Source organism: Caloenas nicobarica, chromosome 2 (assembly GCF_036013445.1).
Source record: "Caloenas nicobarica isolate bCalNic1 chromosome 2, bCalNic1.hap1, whole genome shotgun sequence".
NCBI classification, from domain to species: Eukaryota; Metazoa; Chordata; class Aves; order Columbiformes; family Columbidae; genus Caloenas; species Caloenas nicobarica.
This window is the reverse complement of record NC_088246.1, coordinates 142,017,286-142,043,774: the sequence shown is the minus strand read 5'-3', so window position 1 is coordinate 142,043,774 and position 26,489 is coordinate 142,017,286. Positions and strand designations below refer to the sequence as shown.

The window sequence follows — 26,489 nt, the reverse complement described above, 5'->3', positions numbered from 1 at the left end:
ACGTGATGTACTATTACAACCATCTTTTCTAGCTGGGCAGGAATATCTTGCCATAATGGGGCAGCCCAAATGAGTTTGCCTCTGCACTGCCAGGTACTCTGCTTCCATTGCTGTAGCCACCCCCGCCAGGGCATTTGCCACCATCCATGAGTCACTATAGAAGTAGAGCACTGGCCACTTCTCTTGTTCAGCAATGTCTAAAGCCAGCTGGATGGCTTTCACCTCTGCAGACTGTCTTGATTCACCTTCTTATTCAGCAGTTTCTGTGACTTGTCACACAGGATTCCATACAGCAGCTTTCCTCCTCTGATGTTTTTCCACGATGTGACAGGACCCATCAGTGAATGGGGCATATTGCTTCTCATTTTCTGGCAGTTTATTATACAGTGGGGCCTCTTCAGCAGGTGTTACCTCCTCCTCTGGTGATATTCCAAAATCTTTGCCTTCTGGCTAGTCCATGATCACTTCTAGAATCCCAGGGCAACTGGGGTTTCCTATTGGAGCGTGCTCTGTGATCAGTGCACCCCACTTACTCCATGTAGCATCAGTTGCATGATGTGTAGAGGGGACCCTCTCTTTGAACATTGAGCCCGACGCTGGCAGTCAAGGTTCCAGGAGGAGCTGTGCTTCAGTACCAACCACTACCAGAGCAGCTTGGAGCCCTTCATAAGCTGCCGATGTCTCCTTTTCTGTTGGAGTGTAGTGGGCCTCAGATCCTCTGTATCCCCAACTCCAAAACCCCAGGAATCTACCTGGAACCTCCCCTGGTGCTTCCTGCCGTTCTCCCCAGCTGTGGTGCTGGGCTGGATGTTCAGAGGGTCCCCTCTACACATCATGGAACTGGCAGCGCAGAGACATGAGCATCCACAAACCAAGAAGCAGAAGTCAGCCTCTGCTTGAAAGAAATTACTCTTAAATACAAGGCAGAAGGTCAGAGTGCATGACAGAGAGGCACAGGCAGAGGAGATAGAAAATTAGTCAGCGTGGGAAGTTCAGCATTAGCATACCTCGCTCATTTTTTTTTTTTTTCCAGGATCCTGATGTAGAGGAGTTTTAAAGGGCAGTAATGATAATCTGGCAGAGGGCTAGAGCCAGCCCTGCTGGTAGCAGGAGAGGAGTTGATAAAAGAATAAAGGGGTTTGAAAACTTGATAGGTGAGTAATAGAAGAGGCAGATTTGATGCAGAGCTGACTTCTTGGTACAGAATGAAGTGATATAGGAGGCCATGAAAGGGGGCTTGTGAATGAGACTAGTTGGCTCAGGAAAGAAAGGTAGTAGAAAAATAAAGTGTGTCTTCAGCGTAATGAAAGACAGATGGGGAGAAGTTGGAAAATGAACCTTTGTAGTTGTATCACCTCAAGCAGAGGGATCACTAGATAAGACTTGGAGATGACAAATAGGCAAGAGGGATTAAAGTCTGGATAAAAACTTTAGCAATATGGACATTTTGAAAATAAGAGTGTGTTTGTTAGGGCAAGCCCTTCGTGCTGCTGTACTTGTAAAAGACTTCAGAATTATTAAAAAATACATTGAACATGCACATGATGCTGTATAGTGTCCTTGGAGTTAATTATTGAAGTTCTTTTAGAAATAGTTTTCTCATCCTTAGTAATTTGCTGTCTTATACTCCTTTTTAGTTTTCTATAGTGATGCTGACTTACGGGCGATAATTGAACTAAAATTGATAAATAATACCAAATGATGTTTGCAGGGGACATTGAGAGATGAATCCTGGATATTGAGTGCATAATATATTGCATTTGGACATAATTACATAAGCCCTTGCAGTTGTATTTTTGAGCTAAGTAGTTTGCTTCCTCAGCAAGATAAGCTGGCTGCCTCTAGGTCTGTTTTAATGCAAGGTAAACTTTGTGAAGAATGGACTTAAAGTGACACTGAAGGCAGGTTGAATACAAAGCACAAAGGAGGTTAATGCAAACTCTTCCTTAATATTTTAGAGCATACAACAAGAGTTCAAGTGGGTGGATACTGCATATTATAAGGGGTGGTAACTGCCTGAACTACACGTTCTAACTCTACTTAACAGGTTATTGTATCTGGGGTTTTTTTTGGGAAAACACAGAAAGGTTAATCCTTACAATTTTATGTCTGTTTTGTTTGCTGTGAGAGAGGTCCAGTAGTAGACTTGGTTATACAAATAGCCTGTAGTCAAATTCATTGTGGCTTAAGGTAAGTCATGCTGTCTTATATTTGCTACAGACCTATGTGTCCATTTGAAGTAATCTGGAGGATGTGTTTACAGTACCATGGTAGGGTGATGGAGAGGTTAACCGTAGTTGTCCAGCAACGGCCAGCTTTGCTCATGGCAGAGAAAATGGATATTTTTTTAAAAAAATAGTTTGCATCGTTCTTGAAACTTCAGCAGGGAGAAGGAATAAATCTCTTTGAGCTTGAGGGAAGTTCCAAATGTAGAGAAAGACCATGTGCAAAGATGAGAAGATACGCTGCTCGTAAATAGAGCAAACAAAAGGGAAGTACTAGCTGGTGCTGCTGGCAAAGTGGGAAGTGGTGCTTTTCAGTGTGATAATTTCATATTTTCTATCTTGATCGTGGATGGATAAATTTCATTACTCCTGGAAGTTGTTCTGGAGAGGCGTTTGTGCCTTTTTTCCCTTTAGCTCCATCAGCTTTATTGAAGAAAGTCTATAAGCCACCATGTATTTACTACTTGTAATGGACAAGAGGATGTCCAGGTGTTTTTTGCTGTAAGGTTTTTATCGAATAGTTAAACTTTTGAAAAAGCTTACTGTTATAAAAAGTTAAAGTAAAAAGGGAGTTTTGTTCCTATTTAAAAAAATATTTTGTCTCTGTTCTTTTATGCTGCTGAGGTGTGTTAATTCCTTAAGTTTTCATATGGGTTTATGATTCTAAAAAATAATCTGTTACAAAGTTTGTAATTAGGATGAAATTTTTACTTTTGTTTAAATGTGATATTTGGTAGTAAGTGTGATTTTTGCTATCAGTAAATATATGGCTTTAATAATTTTATATTGCTTGGTAGGCTTTGAGTGAGAGAAATGAAGAATACTGATGGCGAGGTGAGGAGGAGGGATCTTCTTGACAAATACAGTTTGTCAAAACTTCATGTTTGCTAGAGACCTTTGAAGAGCACTCGTTGCCAAACTGATCTTGTTACGAATTGGTTTTAATGATCGTTTGGTTGTAATACAGACTTCAATATCTTGCAACTGAATTTCAGTGCAGTACATCATTGTAAGAAATTCCAGATTCATTTGAGAAATTATACCAGCATCTTATCCAGTTGCTGTCACTAAAGATTCTGATCAGTTAAAAGCAGAAAACCAACCAAACTAGGAAACAGCAGGACAAACTGTTACAATTTTTTATTTAATCAGAGAAGTTTTGTGTACCATATTTCCTGAATTCATGTTATTCATGTATTGCGTGCTGGAGGAGTCCTGAGCAACATGTAGTTGTAATTGAGGCCTGAATTAAGTGAAATTCTGGACAGCACAGATTTTAGTTTTTAAAGCATACTAGGCAAAGATTGATCAATAGACCCACAAGTTATTAAAGGAAAGGAGGATAATAAACAGAAGAATAAAATTAAAGCGTTAGAACATTTGTGTTTGTCATTTTGAGAAATCCCAAACAACAAAGCCCCCAAAAGCCCCCATTTTGATTTGAAATAATGCTTCATTACAAAATAAGCTCAAAGATAACGTCTTTCATTTAATTTGGAATTTGTTTGGGGAGCTGCCAGGAAAACAATAAACCAGTTCTTTTTACACTTCTGAGTGTTTATTCTTTCCCTTCTGGAAAGGGAAAGCAGATGAGTGCCACTTTGGTATGCGGTTGTGGATGAAGTCAGCAGTCCAGCATTGAAGTATAAAGACAAATAACTGTTGCACATCCCTCCTTATGTACCAGTTTCCACAGGACTCTGAAGAAATACGAGGCTGCTTGTGTGTAGTTTGCGTGACTACACAAACATGCAGTTCAAATGATAACACAGGTTTTGCTAATCCAGAATGCAATGATGGCAGCAGCTCCAGAATGAGGTAATGGCAGTCCCTGTGTTACCTTGTGTAGCAGTAGTGCCAGTAAGTCATACCTGTATTTCTTCATATTTTAATATCTATAAATATTTTCATAATATATGTAGAACTGGAGATACTGTTCAGTTGGAAAGTAATAGCCACCTTGCACATAAATTTTGGAAAACAGTACCCTAGAAGTGCATTTTCGCCAGTGATATTGCTGTGAAGTACTCACCGTAGAAGTACAAAGGCAGACTCAAACTTGGAGAAATGCATGTGTAATAACAGTGGGAAACAAGAGCAAATGTTGATGTTGGTGTTAAGTGGAGTCTATCAATGTTAAAAGTCTCTCATGGGCAGTGAATTGAGTCCATGTACTATTGAAAAAGAATGGTTTGAGTTAACCTGTCGGGTGCTTGAATTTATTCTTCTAAACGCCCAAGAATTTCCCATGTAAAGTGTGAGCAGTTGTGTTCATTACTCACTGGTACATGTTTTGGAACCCATCAAGAAGAAAGGTGTAAAATGTCCAAAACATGATGTTCCTTTTGTTAGGAAACCAGATTTAACCCTAACAGTTACATTTGAATTAGTTTTTATAGCTTTAATTCCCTCTTAAAGCCATATATGTCTTGTAATGGGCACTCAGGGTACATAACTGAAAGTGGAATGGAGATGAGTGAGTGGTTTGGAGAATTAATCAGATGCAAAGATTTCACAATTATGCGCTGTATTTTCAGGATCGATTCAGATTGTTTTCCTTCAAGTAAGGGTCACATCCCTAAAATTGATTATTATTTTTCATTTTTACCACTTTCTGTGAACACTTTATAGTATGGGAAGTTGTCAATTTTAATGTAAATATTTTTTTGGTGTGCAAACCTTTCTATTATGCAGCTGTAAATAAATGGCCAGGCTGACTACAGTCTTCACATCTGTATCCTTCCAGAGTGATATTATAATATTACAGATAGTGCACTCTGAATTGATTTTATGCCTATTATGAGAGCTGCTCGCGTGATGAGAATGCCTTCTGACAAACTGACATGTTTTGATAGGTGCTGAGGTAATTGTACAGATTTTTTTAATTAAGCAAAAATTGCAAGTGGTGTATTCTACAGAAGGTTAATCCCAATATCAAAGTTTAAAAGTTAGTTTAGGCATTACTAAACATGACCGATCTCTCCCCTTGTGTGTGAATTGGATGCTGAGGCTGGGCAGCTGTATTATGGGAATGTAAAGTAACTCGTTGCCTGGCAGCTCGCAGGAAACATGTCTAAATATTTATTTCTGTGGATCTTTAAAGGAATGAGCTAACAAGCAACTTTTGCTGTATGTTTTCTTTTACATTTTAATGTCTATATTATGTGAGGAATGCTTAATTACTTTAGAATATTCAGATAAGGAATTTCTGCTTCAGTACTCCATCTTTGTTTTTCTTAGACACTTAGTGGCTGACAACTACCAACAACTCAGCCAACCATCAATAATCAATTATTCCTATATGTAGGCTTATTTATTCATTCATATAAAAGTTTCTTTGGCTAATAATATATTAATTATGAGAAGCTGGCATCTTTTGAGACCTTAAGAAATAATTGCTATATTTATTCCTTTTTATTTTTACAACATTTATATAGTTATTTTAAAGGAACTAGTGAGTCATTTGAGTTATTCTGTATTTAAATCTGATACACTGGGCTGTATTTTTCTCAAGGATTTTATATGTACTTTCATATGTCTTTCATGTGTTTGTATGTAAATGATATATCTATATATCTGTGTATATATATACAGAACTTGGCAAGACAAAGTGTGAAAACTTTTTGTTTTCATAGTGTTTTTTCTTTAAGCCAAAGAACACCAGATATATGTGCTAATTAAATTTGATTGTAGCCCACTAAGTGTCCTAGAAATATGTAAAAATGACTTTGTCGAGTGAAATATAGCTGCCCAAGGGGCATAAACAGCATTTTAAGAGCATATTGTTAAAATCACAGCAATTTAGAGCCAGAAACTCATGATAGGTAAACATAGGGAGGTAATTGTAAGCGGCAAGTCATTGTTACTGGGTATATCAATTAGAAGGAGGTAGAAAACAAGCTTAAACGCTGTTTTGTGACATATGTCTGTTGAATTTGATGGGATTTGAGTGTGCTGAAAGCTTAGTCTTGACCTGTTTTGCTAATGGGTCCAAACTTAAAGGTGTGCTCAGTATGAAGCATATACCGGGGTTGGAGCTGGGCTTTGTGTATGTGAGGAATTTTTACAAAATCCTTGTTCTTGACCAAACTATAGTATGTGTTTATGTAACTACTACAGTGCTTTTACAAAAAGATAGCTGTGACTACAGCCACGTTTTTCAAAGGTGATGATGAGGTGTTAATAGTAAATGAAATAATTTTACAGGATACTAAATTTTGCCAGTGTGTAAATCTCCCTTTCATGTCTTGCAGCCTAGTCGGCTGTCTCTGGTGCCCTCTAGTGTTCTTTTCACATGCACAAACCAGAGCTGGAGATTTTGAAGGCAAGCTGCCGTATTTGCTTCTCTTGTTTAGTTTTTTCTTGATCAGCCTTCGTCCCTTTTTTTCCTATGAATGTTATGAATGCAACAGAAAAATCCATTAGTCTTTATCACCTCAGCTCGTTTGTTTCTATCATGATGGTGACTTGGGCATGACGTGCAAGATCGTATTTTCTGAGAAAAGTTCTAGTCCGATGATGAGATCTTTTATGTTATAAGCTTATTGTGAAAGTCGTGCGTGTTGTTTCTGCTGAAGCCTTTTTGAATTGTCTGTCCCTGATAGACGAGTCTCTATGACTGCATTTTCATGCTTTAAGAGTTGGTTTTCTTAATCTTCTGACTTGCTATGTTGGTAAACAAGGAGATCCAAACGGTCTGGTAGGATTGCAGGGTATTGCAAATGTTGTAGTTACTTTAGCCTGTAAAGTTGTTCAGAGTTTCTGTAGTTTATTGTATTTTCTGTAGCATTTCAAGAGATATTGGTGCTTTTGCTCATGTGCTCTTTCTGTTGCTCTCTACTGGTCAATCAGAAACCCCCGTCAAGGAAAATTTGGTGCTTATTACTTGCGCACAAGAGAACAGCAGAGAGTTTAGTTCCAGAGTTAGCTGGTTTTATTCCTTGATTCTTGGGTCTGTTTTCATAAACAGTAGGAGAACATGACACTTCAGCTTTATTATCTTATATTTTTTTCCTGGTTAAAATTGAAATTGTGTTTGTTTTTTATTTAATCAGTGAGTTTACATTTTTTTTAACAACAGATCAGAAATTCTGCATCATTACGAACTGTAAAGCATGAATCAGAATTTGTACGAAGGAATCACTTTTATCTCTTCTGTAAATGTGCACTTACATAACCTGATGCACTGGATATTTTTATAAAGTTAGTTTTTCAGAGTTAGTTACTACTGTATTAGCTAAATCTCCTATATGTGATAAATACTGGAATGATAGTTCTGCAAGCAATCTGGCTTAACCCACACAATTAATTATTTTGAGGCATGCCCAGGCCCTGAAAAAAATTTATATTGCACTCTCTCAGTCTATCATTCCTGATCTAGGGAAAACACTGTTTATCAAATTGTCATGTACTTCCCTTTTTGGGACAACTATTCTGTTAGTAGCAAGGTGGGCTTTTGTGATCCTTAATCTTCTACGTACTAAAAAACTCTCGTCTCTCGGGAAAGAGAACAGTTACAAGATGAAGGCTTTTGAGACTCTTAGACTGGAAAATGAAATTCTATTCTTTGGTACAAATCCAGATACTTGATTTGACTGAAGAAATAAATTATCAATGTTTTTAATGAAGCAGAATATCTGAAAACGATCATTTAGGACTCTATTTCTTACTTGTTCCTACTGTTAGCCATCACTTCTTCTTTTTCCCCACTAACTTCTAAAGTAAAACTTTTGAGCCTCGGGAAGATGTTGGTTTCATTTCTGATTTCAATTTTAGAAAGTTTAGGACCATATGCACTGCAAGTGGATATTAATATTAGTCAAGCAATTCTGTAGATCAAATGTAACTGTGCCTTAAGCTCGGAGATTTGCCTGCCTGTATGTTAGAGCTGCTACATTTATAGTATTTAACAGAAGAAATAGCAGTACTTTGTGAGTCAGTTTTGCGTTGTATTGCAATACTGGAAGAAGCATTTGGAAATAATAACTTAATTGTTCTGGCACTTCTAAAATGCCATGCAAAAATACACTTTTGGACTTTACTTCCTGAGTATCCTTGTTATGAAGGGAAAAATGTAAAAACCACTGGGGTTAGCAAGAACGTTGCGGGGGGAGGAAGTAAAGAAAACTCAAGTTGCCACCAGGAGGAGCAGTGCTAAAATATTCTCACAGTCCTCCAGTGCTGTAGCTGTAAACTATCTGTATCTTTGGGAATGTCATAATTTTTTAAAGGGTAGTGTTCTAATGCAGTGTATTAGAATGCAACTAAAAAACCCAGAAGGAACACAAATGAAGAACTTGAAAATTTTTACAATCCAGAAAAGAATGATTTTTTTTTTTTTGACATTTGAAATTGTAATCGCAGAATTTGATCTGTATCCTGGTTTCAGTACGTTATACTGTTAGCCAGACTCTCTGAATCAAAATTAGATCCGTTTTTGTGTCTCTTGGTTGAGACATAATGGAACAATTGTCAGGAGCTGGTGTACTGGTATTGCTACTCCCTGCAGTTCTCAGTATCTGCTGAGACCAGCCCTTAGAGAAACAGGCACTGGGGCAGTGTAGCTGGGTTTGTGCTAGAGGCAAATTGTCGTCTGCGTCAGGGAGCAACAGGAAAGGAAAGGAACGAGCTCAGTACAAAATAGATTCTAATCATAGAAAAGATGTATAGTCTATCACATCATTCCTGAAATGCTGTGATGTCGTACTTATAATGTAAATCAGCCTTTGGAAAGGAGTGGGATATCTCATTAATGTTTTCAAGTATTGATATGCCATATGAATTTTATAATTCATTAACTGAATTGTCATTAGTTCTCTGTTTCACATTCCTGGCCCATTATTGTCACTGATTCAAAATTGCATCTCCTGATATTAGCTCCCCTACCTACATCGTGGTTATGTATGTACTCTATGGATATTTTTCTACATAGTATCAACAAGTTATTTTGCTCACTCTTGTTACAGAGATTTTTTTAAAGTGAACTAAATACTGGAAATAAGGCAAGTTAATTTTCTTTTTCTGAGGTGGACTTCCAAAACGACTTTGGAGGATTGTTTAATTCCTAAGTTGAATGAGTGTCTGTTGTCTGGGTGCTGTGCATTATGTAAGATGCTGTGCATGAAATATAGTTAAGGGTGATCAGCACAATCCTCAGTGACAGTCCATTGCAAAACAACCAAATCACTTTCTATAAAACGTGGTACTGATTTTGGGACCCAAGGAGGTATAATGAGTTGTGAAAATCACCAAGATACTCAAAACTGGCTGCTGATGTAAAGTGGGTATGTGGGCCACATTTCTGGTATAGGCATCCTGCTGTACATTTGTGAATCTGTGAGCAAGAAGAAAGGTTTTGGTTTTCCTTTATATGGGACGTTTTTTATTTTGTAATTTCTTTTAAAATTTTAAACGTGGAATTCTAGCAGTACAAATAGGTCATGTGAAGATACAAAAGTAATGAATAAGCATCTAAATGATTGCTTCTTAGCTGCTTTTTTTTTTTTTTTTTTTAAATGATCATCTGCATTCTGACAAATGTTTCTTCATAGGATGAAGATGAGCTGGATTCTCACACCATGGTGAAGACCAATTCGGAGAGTGCTGGTACCATGAGGGCCACAAGCACGATGAGTGAAGGTGCCCAGACAATGATTGAACACAACAGTACTATGTTAGAATCAGACTTGGGGACCATGGTTATAAATAGCGACGATGATGAAGAGGAAGATGGGACCATGAAAAGTATGTTGTTAATTTCTGTTAATAATGTAGCATGTTTTCTCATACTGCATGAGAATGTGGTATCATCAGTGGCTTTTAAGTGTCAAGTTCTGTGGTTTAAACAGGAGGCGGGGGTATTTGTGTCTCTAAGTGCTTTCTGTAGTTTGTGGAGAAAAAGTTGGCTATTGTGGGAGATTCAAAGCAGAAGCTTGATTTTGGTGCTTTGCTGCAGGACTCCAAAATTAGCCATTTGTGAATTCTCCCTTCTACTGCCTGTCTTTTCCTTTTGCCTCCTGTCTCACGTGCATTTGGACCTGCTCCTTGGAGCTAAACTGAAGTGATGTGATTATGTGGGAAGCTGCTGCTTCAATGTCAGTGGTCCTGGGAGCTCGTCATGAGTCTCCATGGGTTCAGCAATCAGTACACATCTTGCTGCAAATTTGGTTTGCAACTCATGATCAGTTAGTGGATTTTTATTTTATAACCAAGTGTTATTGTTTTAACATGTGTTGGAATGTAACTGATTTAGGACAATGATCAAAAGATTGTTAAAACTAAAGTAAAATGTCCAAATGGACTTCAGCAGCATGTGAGGGAGTATGTAACAAAGAGGAAAAAAACCTTGCAAATGCTTTAAAGTATAAAATTTTAAGTTAAACTGAAATATGCATAAATACCTATTTTTTTAATAGTTAACTTATGTACCTACATATTGATGTGCTCGTTATTTAGCTGAAGACTACTGCAGAACAAGGCCCACTGAATTTAATAGAATTATTTGCTTGAATGGGCAGCATCAATAGATGAATCTAACTCAAGCTGTAAGTGCCTAATTTCATGAGGCACAGTGTAATGTTTAACTCCAGGCAATTGTTGGGGGCAGGGGGAGGTAATAAATCTAATGTCTCAAGAGTGGAAATCAGTGCCAAATAAATAACTTTGTTAAATGCTTTATAGCAAACATAAAGTTGCATTTGCGTTTGCACGTATACACCTGATGTAATTTGTGCAAGATTAGCTGGAAGCGCAAAGCAGGAATATGTTTTCTTTGTGGTTTAATGTACAGCAACTTGGAAGGAAGGAAGGAGAGATTTTGTTGTTGTGGGTGTTTTTGTGCGTGTGGGGTGTTTTTGTGTTTTTTCCTAGTGTTCTCAGCAATAAGACAGCAAACACCTGTTGATTAGTGATTAGTTTAAGTAGGATGATTCACCTCATGAAAACACTCAGTATGTGCTTTAATTTGTTTTCGTGCTGAAACAGAATATTTGTCTATTAAACTGGGAGGCTAATGCAGGGTTAGTACAAGTGATGTCAAACTCATCTATTTCAACAAGTTAAGGAAAAGATGAGTGATGCAAAAAGAAGATGATATTACAAGGACATTTGGAGTAAAGGATAATACAGTAATTCTTAGGGTGGAAGTACTATGCAGTGGGGTTTTGTGTGGCCTTAGTAACTATCCATGTAGTTTTTATAAGTGCTGAGAGGAAATACCTGCTGGTATGCCAAACCGATCAAAAAAAGTCATTAGGTTTGCACTGCAGTCTCTTATATGTGTCCTATTTGTCTGCTGCATTGCTGGAGACATTATTTTAAAAATGTACCATTATTTTCCATTTTTAGTTGATTCCAGTAACAATCTGTAGTTGCAATTAGCTTTCTACACCTTGGCATTTAGTCAGTATAATTCTTAAATCCATTCTTCCTTCTTGTCAAACAAGAATATATAATCTTTGGGACAGCAGGTTTCCTTCCACTCCCTCCCTGCATAGGTGACTGTCTCGACACCTGTAACTCCAGTGAAGGAAAGGCAGCAAACTGGAGGTGGCCTGATGGCAGGTGGTGGTTTCATCTGCAGCTGGCAAGCAACAGGTTTAGTTCCAGCACTTGCTCACTGAACTTTCTTGTATTTTGCATGAGACACCTGTTGAATAGAAACTAGAAATTATTAAAGAATGAGACCTCCACATCTCTCAGCTGAAAATAAATATAAATCTGTCCACTGTAGCTGGTCCTCCTCTGGTTCTGTGATTCATGTGCTATTGACTGAAAGAAGAGCAATAGTAGGTGTCCTAAATAAATGTCACCAGGAAGGTGAGAAAAATACAAATCCTTGGTCTCCCTGAGAGGCAGACATAGATTTTTGTGTTTCTTTGTGCTTGACAAAGACACAAGATTTTGGAGATTTGTTGCTTTTTCCAATGTACCTTCATAGGCGAGGTGGGGATTTTCTAAATGTTTGTGTGATTTGATTAAAATAAATCAAAACAGGTAGCTTAAAAGTCCTCTTTGATACTTCTGAATAATAGAACATTACAAGCAATAAACTTGGAGAAATAAACTTAGTTACTAGGAAAGAGGGATTTAGTTTACTTCCTAGAGACACAAGATATTTATGACAATTTTTTTTTCAGTTGCTCTTGTTTAGTTTCACATTTTGTTTCCTTCTGCCTTTTGTTTCACTGCTCAAGGACAAAATAAGAAACAATAATAAGTTTTTATTTATAAGTGCCCGTGCTTAGAGGCCTCTGGGAGCTATGACAGAAAGTAACTAAAACCATATTTTTTTCACAAATAGGGAATTGTGCCCAGATAAAATTGGGATTTGGAACAAAAAGGCCTGTCATCCTACCCCAACATACAATATACAGCCTAGCAATAAACAACATTTATGCCTTCTTGCTTAGTATGCTCAGCTCTTGCTGAGCAGAGACTCTGTGGTATGTACCTAAGGGCGAAGAAAATGTAGAATGTGGAGGGGTGGGAGGACAGAACTTAAGTTTAATATGGAGTGGAAGAAAGAGTGGGATTGATGGAAGGTAGTACAACTTTTGTTCAGCTGCTTGGATTGTACTTATTTTCACGTAGAAGCTTTTTCATATCTCAGTTCAGAGACCAGTATTCAGACCAGCTTCAGCACATTCCCTTTGGGGTGTTTTGGCAAGACTTAGCGGTGGGACGCTCTGGTTTACCAGGACTACTCCTGATTTTTCTCCTTTCTCCTTTTCATGAATGCATTGTGTCCACGCTTCCCTGCCATCCCCCCACCTCCCCCCTCTTTTTTTTCTATGTTGAATATATATTTGCCATCTGCTTTGGGCTGGCAAACAAGTTGTCTCTTGCTGTCTGGACTTATTCTGGGTTTCTAAGTATTGCTTCAGACTTCAGTGAAGCTTCTAGATAGCTCATGATTTTTAACGAATATATAAAAAAGACAGTGAATTGATGAAGTGGCATTAGGCAAATAGAATGCAGAAAAGTGGTTAGGATTTGGTTTATTACTTTTTGCCCTATATGACAAGAAATGTCTAAGGTTTAGTCAGTATAATTCTTAAACATTCTTCCTTTTTATCAAACAGAAGAACATAATCTTTGGGACAGCAGGCTTCCTTCCTCCCTCCTTCCCTGTAGATGACTGTCTTGAGACCTGTGACTCCAGTGAAGGAAAGGCAGCAAACTGGAGGTGGCCTGATGGCAAGCGATGGTTTCATCATTCAGTTGTCAAATGACAGGTTTGGTTCCAGTGCTTGGCCTCTGAACTTCCTTGTGTTATTGTATTATGGGATCCTTGATTACAGGAGGACACACACAGTGCTGTAGAACCTACATTTTGAGAGGAGAATTCATGAGTTGATTTTATTTTTTTAAAAAATTATTTTTTAGTGATTTCAGTTCATCCAGTTGAAGAGGTTGTGCCATACCGTAAGTCTCCTCTGTAATAGGAGATGGCTGCTTGGATAGCTCTTAGAAAGATGTAAGTCCTGTGGCTGTTTTTTCAACTGAGAAGCAGAAGCTATTTATATGTGTTTTATAACAACCTGTGACGAAAGTGCTCCAGAAATTCATCAAGGAAACTTAATTATGGGCAGGTTTCACTGGTTCTGTAACACAGACATTGGTATTTCATGGATGTAGTTTTGTTCAAGCATTTTCTGTGCCCATGTAAAGATGATTTGCTTGATGCCATATGCAGGTGTACTAGTACTTTACTCCTGTGTGTATATATAGAGAGAGATCATAAGGGTTTCCAAGCCTATTCCAGTCCTTGAGCCCTCTCCTGTGGTTGGTAATAGCTGTTCATTTGTGCCACTAATAGTATTATCTTTTACAAATGGGAATTTTTTTCAAAGAAAAACATCATGTTGGCAATTCTGCTCCAAGAGCCGTTGCAAAAAGCTAGCTTAAATTCGTGGTTTGATTGCGGGGTGACAATAAAACTGTGGCAGATGTATTGTTAACCTCTTCTTCCCCCACTTCCCCCTTCAGCCCCTCCCTCTCCCCCCTTCCCACTAAGGACAGGCAATTGGGAGGGAAAGAAGGACAGAGAGAAGAGAGTTGGCAAAATCAAAAATGTTTTACTAATGCTACTAAGAAAAATAGAGAAAATAATACAAAATATACAAAACCAATCTTGAAAGTCCCAGCAACTGCTCCAGCAGATTGAAGTCCTGGACTGGACCCTGCAGCCAACCGGAACTGGATTCAGTCTGTTACTGGGCCTCAGTTCGCAGGGACGACTCGCAAGGTCCTCTCCCAATGTCGGCCATAAGGAAAAAGGGACAAGATCCTCGTGATCCCCCACTTCTATATGAAGTATGATGAATGGGATGGAATACTTTAGTTGGTCAATTTTCAGTTCACCTCCTGCTTGCACATCTCGCGGGATGCATCATTATCAATGACCTTGCATTCCATTGCTATGCCTACCGAAACATGTACCTAACTTTCAGGAAAACTGCAGTTAGTAAGAACAGTTTGGCCGACAGGGAAATTCACTAAAAGAGAATCTTGTTTTTTAACAAAACCAGGACACTTTACATGGATTTTCTTTGTTTTGCTGAAAGCGGAAGTAAAGCATAACTCAGCTGGAAGGAACTAATGGATTTATTATAGTACTATTGTTGAGTCCTTTTTTTTCTTGTCCAGAAGGTGGAAAAATAGAACAAAAGTTATTAAACCAGTTTTACAAGTCTCATTCTCAGGAAGTAAAACAATGTTTTGTACAGGAAACTCTTTTCCTCATTAAAAAGCCTTTAAATTTGAGTTTATAGTCCTTCAAAAAGTCTGAAGACTTCAGCTGATTGAAAAATACGTGCATTTTCCATTTAAATGCCAGTTGCAATTATTTCTGATAAGCAGGTGTATTATAAAACAAAATACTGAATGACGCCTGAATTTGAATGAAGACTTGGGCGCAATAAGTCACTGTGATGTGAAAATGGTGAACTCAGTCACCACTTTGTTACACAGCTCTCTGACATCAAACATTTCCTAGATAGATCCTTCGGTGGACTCCCAGCTGCTCTGGCCCAAGGAACTGGTGATCTGTAATAGTTTCTGCTGACGTTTCGTTGTGATTCAGCAACTAGGTAGACTGACCTCTCATTCTCTGGAGTGGTTGCTACTAGGCATGTATTAGCAGTAGAATTCACCCGCTCGTAAAATACAGTCACAATTTCTGCTTGAAACATGGCCGAAGGAGGCGGCTGTGGCAACTTCCCACACGGTAGTTCACTGTATAAGCTGATGTAGCCCTTGTCATAGAGGCGATAGTCCAAGGAAGGCTAAAAGTTGATTGCAATACAGCTTCTCGCTGTAGTAGTGACAAAGCAATATGTTTTCAGGCAGTAGGGATCCTGACAGGTTCTTCTCAGAAGCACTGCAGGCAGGAGAGCTTGATTCCCTAACTTCACTGAACAGGCAGCAGCAGCTGGAAATGTTCCTCAGTCAAGTGGCAGATGGAAATCCCCAGGATGGGGAAGGCGGTGGAAACTTGTGGCTTCTGGCAAAAGGAGCAAATCTTTCATTTGTAGATTTGCAGCTGTGGAAGAGGCCTAGTGCCTTGGCAGTAACCGAGTGAGAGAAGGACTTAAAGACTTCCTATAGGAAATTGTAAACAAACAAAATACCACCACCTGCCCCCTCCTAGGAAGGTGTTGTGAGACTCTTCCCTCCATAGGACGTGGGTGGCCTTATTTGCAGACCTTACTTGCTATCTAGGAAAAGTTGTTTCTTGCCCAGGGCCCAGCCCCACAGTGTTGAAAGACTGCCAGGGCTTTTCCAGTGCCTAGACTGTTGTCTCCTGCTGCCTGTCCACGTGGCATGTCCCAGTGATGCTGCCAGAGGAGACCTTGAGAGTGACCGCAAGAGTGACTCCAGGGTTGTGAGGATGTTCTCAATCATGATGGGGAAGGGAAAGCCTTGGAGGAGTGGATGTGTATCCTATGGGTTGTGCCTCTGGTTGTGCCTCTAGTGTTGTTGACAGAGGTTTGACTTCTATGACTGTGGGGCCTCTTTGAGGGACTGCTGTGGAGAGGTGGGTTCCACCTGCCAAAGTAAGGCAAGCGTGGTTTTGCCAACAAGCTGACCCTGAGTTAGCCAGACCACCATGGGGGAATGTATATGTGGTTCAGCCCAACATAGGGTATAGAAGCTTAGCAGCTAACAACAGAACTTTTAATGGATTTAAAATCAATTTAATATTAATGAAATACTCTTATTTTGGAAATACCTCACTACAAAAGCCTTTTTCTTTATAGATGACATCAATTGAATTTGATCAAAACATGCATTAGAATGGAATGTGCATTCCTTCTTATTTTGAAATGTATGTTTAGAATTTATTTCTTTTAGATAAGATACGTTTTTGAAACAGTGTAATACAGTTGGTGTTTTATTATGTCACTGCCTCATTCTTTTTATCCAGCATACTTCTTGGGAGAAATTATCCTACATAAAACTATTTGGGGACATTCCTATTGACTGTATCCCTGGGGGTATTGCTGAGGTAGAATGTATGTTTTCAGTGTCTGTGGCGATCTCTCCGTTCCATGACTTGCCAGCAGTTTCTCAGGCTACTGTTTTTATTGTGACTCTCTTCCCAAAACCATCTTGAAGTGCTGGAGTGGGCAAGAACAGGGACGATAAAAGAAACCGATATTTTTAAATGTTGAAACTGTGGCAAACATTTTTAAACATGATCACCTCTTGTTGGAAGAGCAAACTACAATGAGAAGAACTGGAAAATCCAAATCCTGTTAGAATGGCTATTGCACAATACATCTTCAGTGCAAGTGTGGAGTGATACTGATTGTGCTGCAGACTTTTGTGGCAAATATATAGCTTGTGTAGAAAGTAACTTACTGGATAGTTAAATGAATTAAGTGTCCTTAACGGAATCTTCATGTATGGTACTTTAAAATTTCTTGGTTCCTGAAAGACAGTCGACAAGACACCATTACTCTGTTAATGAAAGTTAGAAAAACTGCTTTCAGGCCAAAATGATCTTCTAATAACTTTACATTTTGAGAAGAAAAGAAAAAAAGTGAAACCAAATCAGTTTACTCTGGCATAAAGAACCCGAGTGTTTTCTGAAGTCAGTACAAAACAGGTAGGAGCCTTCACAGGGCATTTAAACGAGTAGGCGTCAACCTACCGTACATTCCATGAAATATTAACTAAACTTGTTTGTGTTAGGTTAGCTGGAGATATAAAAAAGTATCTTTCTTTTCATTTAATTACTTGTAAAAAGAAAATAAAACCTTAAAAATAAATCTTTAAATAAAACCTTCATTTTTTAACACTGGGGAAAAAACAAACTTTGAAATGCTTCCAATACCATTGTATTGTGGGCATAATATTTCTGCGTTTGTGTGTGAGTTTTTGCATTTGCAGTGAAGGAAAGCAGCTGTTGTTCTTTTAAATGGGTTAACTATACTAAATTTGAATCAGAAGTGAATTCTATATTATTATTTATCGAAACAAGTAGAACAAGTCCTCAAAGTGTAAAATAAATGTGCTTTGCTCATTTCAGAGTAATTTCAGGCTTGTTGACCCACTTTGCTTAAAATGCATTTGATAAGAAGGAATTTTGAGAGGTTGGTTTGTTTTACATGTGTAGACAGTCTTCTATTACTTATATCAGGAAGACATTTATAAATAGCTCTAAAACTTAAAATCAGTGCTTGGAAAATCTTTAATATTTTCTGTTACATGAGACGAGGGAGACTATTTTACCTTTAGTGGGCCAACATTTTGGTACTTCAGAGTTTCTAACAGAGACACTGGTAATCTTCTTGTTTATAAGTATGTCTCAAGGATGAAACATAAGTACAACCATCTCAGCAGAAGAGAAATATTGGTTGTGAAAGGCCAGCAATGTGGTGTCCTATCTTTTTGGTACAAATAGTTCCAGGGTTTTTGGGTAGTGATCAGCAAGTAATAATAAGTTAGTATTAAGAAAATGCATTGTATTTCTGTGTTTAATTCCACCGCCTTCATACTGCTACCTTCTCTTGGATCTGTTTTCTAAAGTCATGCTTTGCTAAAATTTAGACTCTTCCCTTTTTGCCCTTTAGTGCTTATTTCTGTAGTTATTTGGCATCCCTGCTGTTTACTTCTCATCCCTTTCTCAGTCCCAGACTCAAGAAATCCAGAAACCTCATTCAAATGATCTTGAGTTCATTGTGGGCAAACTTGATTGATTCTGGAGAGGAGGTATCTGCTATGTGCTCTGTTAAATTCAAGCTGGAGTTTTGTTGACTGAAAAAAAAATGTGGAGAGGAGATGGGGTATATGGCAACGTGTCAGACCAAATGGAGGAATCATCGTGGAGCTGAAGAGAAGCAACTGAAGTCAAGTGCAGTATAAGCAAGACAGTAGAATACCACATTCAAAAAGGCAGAGGAAATCTTACTAGAACAGAATGATGTAGAAAAAGCAGAAAGAAAAGAACAAGTCAATATGCTATAAAAGATGGCAGTACAAAAATAAGCATTAATGAAAAAAACAGGCCACTGTTAACCATGCAGCAAAATTAGAATGAATTAAAAACATCTTGAGACAGAGGGAATGGGTTACCACAGGAAGAAATGATGAAATAAGATGTGGAATAGGAGGGGAATAAAAAAAACCACTTAGTGAATTAATAAAAAACAAATGTAAAGCCAGATAACAAAGATCACCAAGTCCTAGGGATCACGTTAAACACAAGATCAGATCAAAAGATATTAACAGTGCTTTTCCTTTTCACTTGTTAGAACAAGTAGTTCAAATAAAAATTCTTAATTATTTTATTATGCTTATAATTGAAAAGTGTTGTTCTACCTGTGGAGTTTTTTTGTGTGTGCGTGGTTTGTTTTCTTCTGTTTGTTGTTCTTCGTGCGTTTTAGCTTGCTCGTTTATATTTCTCATACTGTTTCACATTTTACTTGTGGAAACGTGTCTCGTATTTCTCTATGTAGAATGTGTTACACTGCAAGCAAGTACATGTTTCATGAGTCAATGCTATGCAGAACATAGTCTCTGAGGTGACAGTTACATAGAACTACTAAAGCATTTCTGATGTTTTATTTATTGTTCTATTTAGTAAAGAACTTGCTTTGAAATCCCACAAATGAAAACAAATTTCAGTCATTTAGGGTTGTAGATAAATTTTTGTGCATTTAGTTCCATGAAAAAGATAATAGAACGGGAATCCACGGGAATTCAGTCTGCTTCGTAAAGCTTTTGCAGGCACGTAGATGATGACAAAAATGGCCCGGGGTTTCCACACCACGGAGGGAAGCTGCTCTGCACCTGGCTGCAGGGTGCGATCCCATCACTTGCTGAGAATCCTCATTGGCAATGAATTTAATTAAGCAGTGTCTAGACACTCTTTGCACGGTGGTTTCTTGCAAGTTCTCGTTCTAAATATTTTTTAAATCACACCTTTGGTGAAATGGATGGAACTCTGCTGCTTTCCTACAAGTGCCTGTGGACCAGGCCTGGAAGTCGGGGGCATTCAACGCCCAAAGGGACACTTAGTACCTTGTGTTATTCAGTCTCTATAACAACAGATAGATATCGCATGAAGTAACTTCTAATATTATTTGTGTGTGCAGTTCTGAAATGTCTTGAACATTTCTCCACATTGTATCTTGCTACAAAAATATCATTCTTCGGCTATGAGCTTTTATGCCGAAGATCCTCAGGGGACAAATGGAGGCTTGCACCAGATACAAATGACTCCATTAGTTTCGGTAAAGTCCAAGAAAATTAATAAATGGAGTTTATTTTGTAGTGCAGTAAATCTTTAATTTTTTTCCTTTTTTTTTTTTCCTTTCAACTAAGGAAATGCTACTTCACCACAAGTACAAAGACCTTCTTTCATGGACTACTTCGATAAACAAGATTCCAAGAATAAAAGCCCTGAAAACTGTAATCAGAATATGCACGAACCTTACCACATATCCAAAAATGTTTTCCCTGATAACTGGAAAGTCCCTCAAGATGGTGACTTTGATTTCGTAAGTACATTTTTATTGTTTACTTTCTTGCATGCTGTTTATTTTATATGTGCCAAAAGTAGTTAATCCCTTTCTATAACTACTCCTCCTGGTTATTGAATTAAGTATATTTGCTTAATGCAGGACCTTTTAATGTTTTAATGAGGAGTGGTATGTGGCATTATGAATATACTTCTTTCTAACCCCCTTTTTTTTTTAAAGTATTTTTGGTTCCTTATAATTTATGTGTTATAACAACTTTTGAATTTGAACCAATTCTATTAAAAAAAATAAATTGCTACAGACATCGAGTATTGTCATGTTTGCTGAGTATCTCGGTAAAATGATAAGCGTTTTAAACTGGATTGGAACCATTTAATCAATCTCCCTGGAGATAGTTAAGATCACCTACTGTTTCGCACAAGCCAGCTTGTTGGTACTATTCCAATAGCGCACATCTCTCCACATAGAATTTTTCTATCTAACGCCAGTCTGTCTATTTTAGGGTGGCGTTTTTCCCCCTCCAAAATATGTGTCGTTTATTTCTTGTTGCTTATGGTGCAAATTATAATAGGTGCAAAAAGAAAATGTTCCAAAGTTGTAGGTTGCTCTTAAAAATGAAATAAATAATTACTGTTTAGAGAGTCATAGATAATTATACCTGGTTTTCACCTTTGGTAATTTTTTTAACGTGTGAATGAAAGACTTTGGTTTATAGATTAAACGTGTTCTTAACTGCAGTACAGTAGCTAAATATGATCACATGGCACCTTTTTGAAAGTACTCTTGGGATTTGGAGAAAAAATGTTGTGTTTAATTTTAGGTGACAGCTGTAGGTGTGGGATTTTTTTTCCCCCAGTGTTCACTTACTGCATTTCTACATAAAGCTGACTCTTAAATTTAAGCTATTGGAGTAAAGCCAGTTAAATGGCACAGTACAAGTTGTTGCTGCTGGAGAGTTTTGATTAAGTTGGATTTGGGGCTGGGTGGGGTTTTTTAGGCTTTTTTTTTTTGTCCGTAAAATGCAGTAGACATCATCCTGATAATTGACTAACAAAATACTTATTTACACTGTTCACTGGAAAATAACTGGCAGTTATTTAAGTGGGGTTATTATAGTAGCAAACAATTAAATTTAAAATTAATCCTATCTTTTCCATTACTTAATAAGAAATACAAGCAAAAATGATTCTTCCTGTAAATGCTAAGACCCTGATTCTGTAAGTGCTTATTCATGAATAATTTGCATGCGGATAATCCTGTGGAACTTTTTGACATTGCTTATACATATGAAGTTGTCCTCTTGAAATAGAAATTTGTCTTAGAACCAAATCTGAAGAGGTCTGATCTTCAGAAGCCGACTGTTCCCTGCGGTGTAGGCAAACCTTGCCTTGTCATAGACTGGCAGCTCAAAGACTTCAGAATCATAGACTGACAGAATGGTTTGGGTTGGAAGGGACCTTTAAAGATTATCTAGTCCAACCCCCTGCCATGGGCAGGGTCAACTTTTGGTAGTTGTTCAAAGCCCGGTTCAGCCTGACCTTGAACGCTGCCAGTGTCGGGGCATCCACAGCTTGTCTGGGCAGCTTGTTCCAGTGTCTCATGGAAGTTATGAGATGTGCAGTTTGTCCCTGACCTCCTCACAAGGCAGTGTGGTAAGGCTTGTAGTTATATATACAGAACTACAAAATGATTCTGGCTGAAGACCAAATAGGATTTAAAAAAAAGTAAACAGCCATTTGCATGGGCCATTATGTAGTTAGTTGAGGGCACGGGGATTTTGTTTTCAGCATGACAAAAGCCAAATAATTTGTAGGTAAGCCAGCCTAAGAAAGTTTAGGAAGACTCTTCAATAATGGATGTACTGCTTCAGAGTAGTCCAGTCAAGAGTACATTTCTCTGAAGCATCCGGTACCAGCTGATGTCACAGAGGATGTTGGTTTTAACAGCCTGCCGGTTTGAACCATAGGCAATTATTATTTATTTACATATTCTAGAAGCACTTGTATTTATATTTTAGAGAGCAAGTGGCAGTATTGGTAAGTGGCCTGCAAGAGACTTTCTGAAAGGATAAATCAGTGGGCAGCATGCATAATATATTGCCTGCTCTTTGTGAGATCAACATGAAAGTTTCCTTTTGCTGACATGAAGTCTTTAAATGATTCATGAAAAGGATGAATAATAGAAACTTTTTATACTAAATAACTCTATTCTATTTTGTTTGGAATTAGCCTTAATGGGATCTAGAAAGGAATCCTAACAGTAAATGCTGACAGTCATAATTGTATTTAAAGAAGGGATTGATACACCAGAACTAAAATATAAAGGATCAAAATCTAACTTAATCCTGGTATATTCTAATAGTACTCCAGCTTTGTATGTAGAAGAGGACGGATGGTCTGTAAGTTGGAGTTCACCAAACTCATTAGCTGAACGACACTTTTTTTTTACCCATATACCCTTTTAAGCCAAACACAGCAGGCAGTGCTGGCAGCATAGGAGGGATTTACTTGTGAAGCGAGGCAGAGTGACAGGGCCATGCTAAGAATTGATACTCCAGTGTATTGAATGGAAAGACTTAGATGTTTATTAGTGTATGTGTCTGTTACAGCATAAACTAGAGAAGCAGAAATGCCATTGACCTGGGAGGGAGAAGGGAAAAGGAAGAAAAATCAATCCTTATAAATCCCTGCAACTAATCAGTTTGCTTATTTCTACGTATAATGTGAGACATGCAGAATTGGGAGCTAATTCTTGTGGCCAAATAGTATATTTGCTTTAGGTCGCAGTAATATTTTATCATATTCCTAGTATATTTTACTGTTTTATAAAACAACACATCGTTATTTTATTTGTTTACATGTACAAATACATGTGATTGAGATATAGCAGGTAGTTTTACATACTTGCTGATGTTTTTAGATAATGTAAATAAATGATACAGCAAAATTTTCTCATAAGGTGGATAAATGAATGTATAAACTAATGCAAATTGAATTTAGCACTAGGTCTGGTTTGAAGGTTTTTGTGTGGGCATAGTTTTCTGCCCTGACATCAATGTTTTAAAAACTCCTTGCCAATGAAAATAGAAGACTTTTCCAAGAAAATAAGATGCTTTGGTCATCAATCTGAGCTTTAAAAAAAAGTAATTTTAGCAGCGCTTTTTCTTCTGTTAAGCACATATTTATACTTTGTTTTTCACTGTTGAAGGACATCTGTTTTCAAATTCAAAAGTTGATCTTATTTCTTTTTCGCTAATGCCATATGGGAATTTGAGATCCATCTCTGTTGGTCCTGTGAGTCTTCAGCTCCACGATCAATCTGTGCTGGTTATTGATGTCACATTCCATGAACTGATGAGAAAAAATTGCTGCTGCAGACCTTCAAGTTTTGCGTTGTATTGGATTAAGTATATGGCAAATAACTTTAACTAGATTTAATTCTAGTACTGTATTGTCACCTTGAATATTACTTTATTCAAAATTTACCCCGTTATGTATGCTTTAGGAGTAAGGTGCTGTTTTTCCGTGCATAAGAGGTGTTTGGGGGTTTTATACAAATATTCTTCTTGTTTTTCTTTTAAAAATAACCAAACAACCCTAGACTTTTTTGTCTTTTCTGTGAGTAGGGATTTGTACAGAGTTAATTTTTTTTAAACTTTGTTTTCAGTTATTTTATTGTCTGTTTTTGCTGTCTCATGATAAATTCTGAAAACCAGAAGTATGGGTCTTTTGTATCAGTGAATTTTAGGGAAACGTATTTCTGGGGAATTACTTCTAAATGTGGTTTTTCACTTCAGCTTGTGAAGTGGTAGTGTTGAAGCTCTGATTGGATTTAAATATTACAAAAACCCCACAACCTAGTTTTTATTCAAACTTTTAGCTTTTACATTAAATGTTTAATCTATATATCACACTCAAGGATTATTGTGGATTTTAATTTTCAGTTAATAGTATCAGACTATAGGCAATGCTTTTATCTATTTTCATTATTTTTAATGGGCATGCAGGAGGTGGAAAAATTAAAGCAATATTTTTAACCCTAATTCTGTCAGTTTTACTTGGAGTTAACCGATGTTTCATTCACAGCAAACCTTGATGCTAGTTAGTCTAATCAACAAGATACTGCTCATTGTGAGAAAAAGCGGCATAAGGTCTTTGAATAAGTAAAGATGTGGGAAAGCTGTATAGTGTACGGGTATGATATGAATAGAAATGTTAATGATGCAGGATATAAGCGACTTTTTGTAATAAGGCTTTACGGCTTAATGGGCCAAATTTAGTCTTAGCTCACAAGTCAGCAGTTTAGATGACAGTGTCGAATTAGAGAAAATGATGTGTTTGTTATGACCATAGAAATGCCCAGTCCTTTTAAGAACAGCTGTTTTTTATAGTTATTATGTATTCGTATGACCATGTTGCTATTATGATAGCTTGGTTCTTTCCATGGGGAATGTTTTCCGTGAGATACGGACGTGCTGGAGAGAGCTGTGTGTTAAATGAGCAGTATCACTGCAACGTGGTGTTGCAGTTTTTTTTAATCTTTCACCATTGAAGATTTTGTGATATTTGTGCAGCATTTGTCACATTTTAATGGGCATTATAGAACATAGTTTTCACCAAAAAAGGTGATTTTTTTCATAAGCAAGAAGTGCTGAAAATTTTTATGTGGGGAAGAATAGGTGAATCTTCGCTTGCTAGATCAATGTGCTATGAGTACGTGTTTAAATAACCTGCTGCTTACGTTTTTACTGTATCGTGACATTTTACGTCTCATTAAAATGTGAAATTGCTCTGTAAATCCTTCTGCCCCTTAGTAATGTGTGTTAGTGTGGGACATAATGTTAACAAAGGATTTACATGAACTACAGTGCAGTGATACCTAATTGATACCTGTGGTACCTGTGAATTAGCACTATTCAGAATGCATCGCTAAAGTTCATTTGCACTGACTGAATATATTATTTCATTTTAAATGAGTCATTTACTTTTTGTTATGAGATGACAAAATGTAAAAAGGCAAATCTATTTATTATAGCAATGCTATGGTAATGATTTCTGTCTTTAGTAGAATTATTTCCAAACAAGAATGGTATCCAGCTTGTTAAATATTAAACAGTGAACATGTAGATCGTGTTTTGCAGTAACTGCAGTATCATGTTTAAGTAGATGCATTTTGGGTGACTTAAAGATTCTGGAATAGCAACAAAAATTTAAAAAGCCATCTGTTATCCTACGCAGAAGATTTCTCTGGGTTTCAACCAGAACAAACACATTAGAATATAATCATTGTGAAATAATAGTACTGCAGATACTAACCACTTCATTTAACATTTATAAATGTATGATGTAACAATTGATTCGGTAAGAAAGTAAATACCATAAAATGACTGAAGACCATATAGAATTTAATTAAAACTTCGCTAATAAAGCTAGGCTGCGTTAGTGTTATTGGAAATACTTTTTTGTCCAAAACCTTGGCTGGGTTTACCCTGATTTTATTTGGGGAGCAGATGAGTTTGTTTGTACAGCCTTCTTTCTAATTAACGGGAATGAATGTATTCAATCTATTTTCAAACATTTCAAATTCTCCTCTAAGTAATTTAAAAATTTTAAATGAAGTATTAACGTGTATTCATTTTGCTTCATTTTTAATTAGTTGCTTGAACATCGTGAAGTATTTCCAGATGCTGACAGGAAGAAAGTTTTCTTAACTAAGCAAATAGAAACTTAGGTTTCTGAGTTTGCATATGGGATAAACAGAAGTATTATTGGTGTTGACAGTCTGCACGCAGAATTTCAATCATTTTAGTTCAGACACAGCTAACAGAGGAGAGACTGTAAAATGGAATATAATGAATATAATACGCTTTATCTAGCTCATTTGGTGAGGACAGTGTGAACCTCAGCAAGGAAGGTTTTCTCTACCTCTTTTAGTAGGTGGCTGGTACAGAAACTTCTTGTATGTTGAGTGGTTATTTTAAAAAATGGCAGGTGTGGGGTAGTTCGATGGGAGAGATACTCATGTTAGGAGTGGATGGTTTGCAGGTCCCGGTCATGGTTTTTAGGCTTATCATGCAGCTGTTCAGGTAGGCAGGAGGGGAGGTTGTGCCAGCCTGACATGTAAACTAAAAATGTATTACTGCCTCTTTTTTTTTTTCCGCCGCACCGCCCCCCCCGCATTAGGCAAAGCGAGCAGACCGACTTATTATACTTTTTTATTTTTTTTAACTCTGCAAGTCAAAATATGACTGATTTAACTACATCCTGTTTGTATA

At 37.4% G+C, this 26,489-nt stretch overlaps 1 protein-coding gene across 1 annotated transcript in view; it reads left to right on the top strand.

The window, feature by feature from the left end:
- The window catches only part of STK3 (serine/threonine kinase 3), a 133,279-nt gene that overhangs the window by 65,385 nt on the left and 41,405 nt on the right, over positions 1–26,489 (top strand). The window contains exons 9-10 of the mRNA XM_065628800.1: positions 9,776–9,968; positions 20,058–20,233. Of these exons, the coding sequence (XP_065484872.1) occupies positions 9,776–9,968; positions 20,058–20,233 (369 nt within the window). The remainder of the gene's footprint in view (positions 1–9,775; positions 9,969–20,057; positions 20,234–26,489) is intronic.